The sequence below is a fragment of the Austrofundulus limnaeus genome, unplaced genomic scaffold (genome assembly GCF_001266775.1).
Source record: "Austrofundulus limnaeus strain Quisiro unplaced genomic scaffold, Austrofundulus_limnaeus-1.0 Scaffold298, whole genome shotgun sequence".
NCBI classification, from domain to species: domain Eukaryota; kingdom Metazoa; phylum Chordata; class Actinopteri; order Cyprinodontiformes; family Rivulidae; genus Austrofundulus; species Austrofundulus limnaeus.
Window position 1 is genome coordinate 485,827 of NW_013952700.1, and position 8,565 is coordinate 494,391.

At 39.4% G+C, this 8,565-nt stretch overlaps 1 protein-coding gene across 1 annotated transcript in view; it reads left to right on the forward strand.

Annotated features, from left to right (window-relative positions):
• The window catches only part of LOC106526876 (storkhead-box protein 2), a gene marked incomplete at its 5' end in the record, with an annotated part of 23,218 nt that extends 15,410 nt beyond the window's left edge, over positions 1-7,808 (forward strand). The window contains 2 exon segments of the mRNA XM_014021591.1: positions 1,866-4,242; positions 5,293-7,808. Coding sequence (XP_013877045.1) covers positions 1,866-4,242; positions 5,293-5,497 — 2,582 coding nt within the window. The 3' untranslated portion in view covers positions 5,498-7,808.
• Between the last annotated feature and the right edge of the window lie 757 nt (positions 7,809-8,565).

Below are 8,565 nucleotides of genomic sequence, written 5' to 3' on the forward strand. Positions count from 1 at the left end.
ATTGTACTTAATTTAAGCTAGTGATTCTGATTGTGTTTAGGCCAGCAGAGAAGGTCTTGCTGGTCCTGACGGCCCGGCACTGATATGTAGAATAAAAGCTTCTTTGTATGTAAATGTAAAAGTGAGTGTGCGCTTTTTCAACAATGGATTAGTGAAATATAAGTACTAACAGTCAACTCAGAATCATGAAAAAAACTGATTTGGCCTCTCATAAGTTACATAAGGCCCAATTTTTAAAAAAATCCCCATTTCAACAGTCATTTATCTGTACCCTAACTTGAGCAGGATTTTTTCAAGGTTTCCCACAGGAGTTGAATTTGGACATTTTAATACATTATAATACACCTTTACAAACATTTTGGTGAAGAAAATGTTTGATAACGATTTAGTTTGCAGATTTTCACATCTTTCCCTTACTAAGAAAATATTTCATTAGGATTATTTCAGAATATTTTTTAAGTAGTTTTTTGTTGATTATCCTATTTTTTATGATCTTTTTAATCATTTGGACATTTTTTTCCCTGTAATTTCTGGCATGGAGTTAAAACTTAATGATGGTTATGGTTAACTTGGCATCATTTTTTTAATTTTTATTGTAAATTTTTGCAATTTTTATGTCTTTTGGTGGAGATTCAACACAATCTGCTTGCTTCCTTAGATTGATTGTTTTTTGTGTACAATGCCCTAAGAAGACGACTGTGCTTTAATAAATAAACTGAATTGAATTTCAATTTACAAACACACTTGTAATGTTATTGGGCCTCATGCAAGAACATTTTCGTATTCTTATCCTAAATTTCTCTTACTTTTGTTCGTACGAAGGGTTCGTACAAACATGCCATGTCAGAATCAACAAACTCTTCTGTCTTCAGGAAAAGTGTGTAAATGAGCTGCGTAAACTGATGAATGCGTATTCAGGTGCTTGTGCACGAGGAGAGGTGATTAGCATAATTACCACCCCAAAAACACCCTATAAGGATATACGTTCCTGCCCCACATACCAGTCCATTCATAAATTACATCTCAAAGTAAAGAAGAACTTTACGAGTTCAGAGATTGAAGTCCTGCTGTCAGAGATCCAGAAAAGAAAATCTGTCATTTTTAGCAGCGTCAGCTGTGGAATAAAAGGTTTGCTAAAGCCAAGGAATGAAATGTGCTGTTAATGTTGAGTCTCCCGTGGGTCGTATACAATCACAGAAATTAAAATCTAAATCATATTCATCTCTGTCTAGTCCTGCTCTGGTTTTCCTTTGGTCAAATATTTTTAATTGAAGTGTAAACAACTGTGTTATATAGTTTTCATTTATTCAGAAGAAGAAGAGCAGTCGCGCACTCCTGGTCCCCCCGGCCGTCGCAAGTGGTGTCAGATGCGGTTCTGAAGAAAGCATTTTAAAATTACATAACACTATTACATTTAAAATTCTAATTCAAACAGAATAACCTATTGTCAACATAATTATGTAGTGTGATTTATTTTCAACTCGAAAGATCTTCAAACTAATGAAATATAAAGTTATTAATGAGAAAATCCATCTGGATAACAGCAGACTGACTGCTCATAAAATATACAACAGGTCTGGACCACGTGGATTTTGTTCGTGTTGGAAAAAAATCTCAGAATACGAGAAAATTGTTAACTTAAATGCCAGAAATTCTTCTAAATCACCGTACGCACAACTTCAGAACAAATCTGTGCATACGAATGGTTCTTGCATGAGGCCCATTGTTCTTAATATCAAGAATGTTAAATGTAATATGTAATATTATGGTTTTATTCTGCTGAGTTAAACCTAAAAATTATAACGTCTTAAGGTTCAGGTAAAATATTTTTGTACTTATTTGTTCTTGTATCTGATTTTGCTTAGGTGTGTCCATGCCAACAGAGGAGACTGTGCAACACACACTTAGTATGCTGGTCCATGAGCGAAAGATCTACCCAACTTCTGATGGCTATTTCATTGTTACACCTCAAACCTATTTCATTACTCCAAGTTTAATCCGAACTAGCTCCAAGTGGTACCACTTAGATGAGCGATCAGCTGACCGACACCAGCATCAGAAACAACAGCAGCATCAACAAACTCAATGCACCTCCCCTCTTTCTGGCACCATAACCCTATCTGCCTCTGGGGTGCTGCGAGATCGAACACTCCCAAAGCCCACACAGAATCACTCTGCAGTAGGTGAAGATTGCCTTCATATCAGCAGTTATCGTGCAGATGACCCACCTAGCCACCACACTACTCTGCAGCGTCGATCTCCTAAAGACCACAAGGAGGTGTTCTCATCACAGCACTCCTCGCAAACACCTCCTCAGCAAACAGGAGGCAGCACAGAAAAGAGTCGCAGTACTCTTGGGTTTTCATTTAAGGTGGACACACTCACAAAGCACAGAGGAGGTGTTGTTGGGGGAGGAGGAATCGCTGACCTAGAAAAACAAGCAGTTGGAAGTGGTACAGGAGGGCGGAAGTTTGGTTTGAAGTTGTTTCGTTTGAGTTTTAAAAAGGATAAGGCAAAGCAGCTGGCTACCTTCTCTGCACAGTTCCCCCCTGAGGAATGGCCACTCCGTGACGAAGAAGAACCTTGCCACCTTCCGCGACATGTAGAAATGGAGATTATACGTAGAATTAACCCTGACCTTACAGTGGAAAACCTTGCCCGGCATACAGCAGTCATGAAGCGACTTGAAGAAGAGCGGGCTCAGAGGAGCAAAGCGTCATCAGCTAATCAGAGCTCCAGGAGTAGAAGAAGTGGGGGCAAGCACAGAAGGCAATCTCAACCCAAACCTAGCCGCTCACAGAGCAAGTCAAGGGCATTCTGCTTTGAGCCAAGTGATGGTTCTCACTTGGAGCAGGTTGACAGAGACTTCAGAGGTTACTCATCTTCGCTGGTTCGATTACCAAGAGAACAAGCCTTGGCCATGGAGAGGCAAAGGGCTAGGCTTCATCTTGCACATAGCATTCCCAATATTCTTGACTTTTCTCATCTGCCGGTCACACCAGAGTGGGATGTATCTGGAGAGCTTGCTAAGCGACGCATGGAAATGCCTTTCCCTGAGCCAAGCCATGGTCCATCAGTGCATCATTCCAAAGTCCACCGCTCACACTCCCACACCCAGGAGAGAAAGTCTAGAAACGAACGCAGTAGCAAGGCCAAGGAACGTTCTAGATCAATGGACAACTCTAAAGGATCAATTGATCCTGCATTGATTAAACCACCTGACTATTATGATGATTGCACTCCTTACTACAATGATGAGGGCACTCAGCGAGCCAATCCAAACTCCTCTCACTACCCTCTTGCAACCGCTCTTACATCTAAGGTGCCAGCAGATTCTCTTGGTTTAGATGGTGGCAGACACTTTGAAAAGAAAACGAGCAAGGACAGCTTGCCAGCCTACTCACCTAAGCCAATGCTTACCTCCAACCCACCAGATGATTATTTCCTGTGCTCTGGTAACTCTGAGGTTACTCACACAAAAGCAAACCTACTTGGAACTCTTAGCAAAACCAGCCATGAAGGATTAAAACCAAGCATTACCGACAGGCAAACAGACAGACATATATCCCACCCAGTAGAAAATAATGAGGACCTACCAAAGGTAGGGCATAAAGGTAGCAGCCTGCCTCTAATTCCTCTCGTTTTACCTGACCCTTCCATTTCTAATGGACAACCTCCACACATGACTTCAACTGGACGGGAGAAACACAAGGAGCTCTTTAATAAAGACACACTGTTCAAACCTCCCCCCAGCATGTATTTATCTGGCTGTAGTTCCTTGAGAAAACCCACAATTACTGCCTCAATTACGCTTTCATCATCCTGTGATGCTCTCGACTCGCACAAAGGCTTTGATGCTCCCAAACCACTAGTGGCAACACCATCTGCTTCTGCCCAGGGGATTGAGCCAACAACCAGTGCTGCAGTGGCCTCTTTTGACTATTACAATGTCTCAGATGATGATGAACTTGAGGATGGGGATGCAAAAGGTAGAGATGAGGAAGAAAAAACAAAAGGAAGTGTTGCTGGACTAGAAAGACGTGAAGCGGGGACTATGCAATGGTTGTTGGAGAGAGAAAAGACAAGGGATCTGCATAGGAGGTTTGAAAGAACCCTTACCTTCTCTGGTCCTAAAGAAAACCACCCTGAGCCACATCAGACCCAGCAATCAGCCCACTCTGGTAGACTAGACAGTATGGACTCCAGTTCGGTCACAGTTGACAGTGGATTCAACTCACCCCGGTGAGTGTGACTACAAATGTGCTGTCATACTATGCATTTTTTCTGTTCTAAATATTTGTGTATACAAGGATCAACATAATAAGTGGTTTCCGGTTGTATGAGACAACCAATTTTCATCTCTGACAACTTAACCTCAGCTCAAGGTTGTCCAGTGGTCAACCAAATAAAATAGTGTTTTCCCCTACCATTATCCAAGGGGGACTGCCCACTCTGACAAAAGAATTATGGCATATAACACATAAATAAACGTCTGCACATGTCCAAACATGACCAGTTTTGTGCCTCAAGTAGACGTCAAAACTTATACATCATTATCCCCTCTTCCCGGTACATTTGTATCTAAAATTTTACTTTGTGTTAAATGTTTAGGTGTTCGGACTACCATCATTACCATACACACATGTCTGACTTGCACATGCAACCAAACTCCCGCACAACCTGTTTGAATCACTCATGAGTTAGCAGTGTTGTCTGTGATGGTCTGACATGTGCTTGCTGTTTATCAGAAATATTGTTTTTTTAATTCTAAAACAGATTGTAGTAAAATAAACAGATTTTGTTTGTGCGCTAAGCTTGTTTATATTTGGAATAGGGCTGCACCTAATGACTATTTTGATAGTCAACTAATCTGTGATTATGTTTTCAATTAGTCGATTATTACAGCATTAGTAATAGTATGTGTATTTTTTTTAAATAAAAGCAGAAATTATGGTTTTAAAATTGAGTTTCATTTCTGTAATAAACCCCTCAAGGGTTTATTCAGAATCTTTTACGGCCCTATCCTGGTGTGTCGTGAAATTAATAAAAATTTGAGTTACATGTACTAAAAAAGTTTTAGTACATGTAACCTTTTAACTTTAATTTTTTTAGTAAAAAAATTTGAGTTACAAGTACTAAAAATCAAATCCTGTGTTTTTATAACTTTAATATATGCAATTATGTGTTTGTCACAGAGTTTTTAAAACTACTCTTTTCATTCTAATAGTCACTAGCTGAAATTGTAACCTCTTTTGGTGTATCACTTTACATTTTATGTATTTTTCTTTGCAGAACAAGAGAGAGTTTAGCATCAAACACGTCTTCAATTGTGGAACGAAATCGACGTCAAAATTTGGCACTGAGCCCTGGCCATCTTGGACTCACCAGTGGAAGCGGGCCTCCTTTTTCTTTCCATACCATTTCGGAACCAACCAGCACCCAACCAGAGAAAATCCAAAAGCCCAGTACTTGCCTAGCTTCAATTACAAGTGTCTAGTGTTGGAGCTGTGTGATAGTTGGAGTGCACAGCTGATAAAACGTCCAGGAGCTCCAAGTTCCATCACCTTGAAACAAACTGAAACAGAGGGGGGCTGTGATGTTTCCTCTGACATGACACTACCTACATCAATAAGAAACTGCTGTATTTCTCAGTCTGTCTCTTTCTCTAGTTTATATAAAACATATATACATAAACACACACAAACACATCAAACCACTGGGCTAGACTCTGACCATGTCATTCAACAATCTGTAGTTTACACACTACTTATCTTGCATTGTTTTTTTAAGTGTGTGTGTGTGTGCGTGTGCGCGTGTGTGTGTGTGTGTGTGTGTGAATTGCTATTGTGTGTTATCAGTTATCTCAGGTTATTTTATTTCCAGTCCCATTTGAATTGCTCTATATCAGTGTATTTCCTTTTGTTGGTGCTACACACTGAGGAGCTGCAGCTCTGCATCCTTTTCTTACTGATGGTACACATCCTAGAACCCCAATTCCCAAACTGTTAAGATGTGTAAAATATGAATAAAGTAGAATGTAAGGATTTGCAAATCTCATAAACCCACATTTGATTCACAATATAACATTATAAACATATCAAATGTTTAAGCAGGTAATTGCAAAGAAATATGGCTCTTTTAAATTTGATGGTATTAACACATCTCCAAACGTTTTGACAGGGCCATATTTATCACTGAAGCATCTCCCTTTCTTGTAACAATAGTTTGTAAACATCTAAAAACCTGAGAAGACCTTTTTTTCAGGGGAAATACAGTATATTTGCCACAGCTTTTAGATTTATATTAATTTAATATATAAATGTGGTCACTCACCACACTAACAATAGCCTATATCTTGTGCTAAATAAAAAAATGGATGAAATGATGCTGCAACAGTTTGTGTTTCTGTCATCTGTCACAGGACCCCTTAATGGGGGTAGCGCAAGGATGACAGTAATTTTAATACCCACAGAATTGTATTTGGTCGTTGCGTTTAGCCACTTCAGTACTGTCCCTCAGGGACCCATTCAGCTTGAGGCACCTACCTACCTGCCTGTCGTATCGCGATTGCTCTGATTGCAGGCTGCAATTAAATAAAGACCATCTTGTACAGGAAACCTCAATTTGGCTTAAAATACAGACATACTCAAATTTGGTGAGACTAGCACCTTCCTGTCTCAAGTTATGACTAATAATTTATTTTCATAATAAAAAATGGCAATCTTATTCCAGGCGGGTTAAGGCTGTTTCTACTGAACCAAATTGTTACACATCTCTCGTGCTGCATTCAAATTTGTTGCGGCTAGCACCTTTCTATTTGTATTTTAAAATGTTAATCGTTTCCCATGCAGGTTAGGACTGTTTAGATGTAGTCAAATTATTACATATCCCTCCACATTTAAGGCGTTCAAATTTCATGCGGTTAGCACCTTCCTGTCTTGAATTATGACTAAACTGTTTATATTTAAAAATAATGGTGTTTCCTGGTCATTGCAACCAAGCTACACATCCCCCCAGCTGCCCAGTATTCATCCAGCCAAATCATTATGGCTTCAAACTCCATCCAACCACTCATGCCTTAAACTCCACCCACAAAAATTAAACAGACCCATCATGTCTTTGAGAAACTCCTCCCACAAAACAAGAGACTGCACAGACCCCCTTTTTACGGGGCTTTCTTGCAGTCTTTAATAGTTTAGATACCACTACATCTTTTTTGTGTAAACCTTAGATAAAAATGCGTAAAGCAGACAGGACACTATGATACCTGCCATCAAATTCAAACTCATGTTTTCCTAAACATCATATAGTTACTTTGTTTAAACATTTTACGTATTACTAAGTTTCATTAAGAATAAAATATAGGTTTGTGAAGTTGAAATTTTATTTACATTTCACATAAAGTTCCAATCTTTTTGGAAATGGGGTTACTAATTAGTTCCTTCAGTTCTGTCTAAACTTTGCCACTTCCAGATAGCCTTTGAGGCATTTATTTATTTATTTAACATTTGTTTTGTCCCCCCCAAGTTATTTTTTAGAATTTTGTCTATTGTGACATTAACAGTGGTCCAAAAAGCATCTTATATCCTTATATGGGTGTTCATTTTATTACTCACTGTTACACTTTGGCCCAGATTTACTAATAAATTGCACCAAAACAGAAAGTGCAGTGACAGGTTTGCAGCGCTAAGGTGTGGACCATCATTGTTGTCAGCTGTCCATCTTGTATTTGTAGCTATTTTCCTTTTTAAAGTCTAAAGTTTTGGGAAACAAATATTTAAATAAACATTTAATGTGATTTACTAAGATTTTCTTTGTGCAGTCCAGTTATTTCCCTGTCAATGACTGAATGAGCACTGAAGAATATTGGGCCTCATGCAAGAACATGTTCGTATTCTTATCCTAAATTTCTCTTACTTCTGTTCGTACAAAGGGTTCGTACGAACATGTCACGTCAGATTCAACAAACTCTTCTATCTTCAGGAAAAGTGTGTAAATGAGCTGCGTAAATTCCACCTGTTCGTATCCAGCTGCTCGTGCACGCTAGAGGAGATTAGCATAATTACCACCCCAAAAACACCATATAAGGCTATGTTTCCTGCCTCAGATATCAGGAAGTGTCCATTCATGAAAATGACAGCGAAAACTAAAAATAAAAACTTTACGAGTTCAGAGATTGAAGTCCGTCTGTCAGAGATCCAGAAAAGAAAATCTGTCATTTTTAGCAGGTCAGCTGTGGAATAAAAAGAGCTGCTAAAAGTATAAACAACTGTGTTAAATCATTTTCATTTATTCAGAAGCTGCAGCGCTGCGCACCGTATACCCGCCGCGAGCGCGGTCTCAAGTGGTCTCAGGTGGTCTCAGTTGCGGTTCTGAAATAAGCATTTTAAAATATTTTCAAAATAAGTCTGACACTTTGGAGAAAATACAGGACTCGCTGGAGGGATTATGTATCCCCTCTGGTCTGGGAACGTCTCGGACTCCCCCAGGACGAGCTGGAAAGTCTCGCTGGGGAGAGGGAAGTCTGGGTCTCTCTGCTGCCCCCGCGACCCTATCCCAGATAAG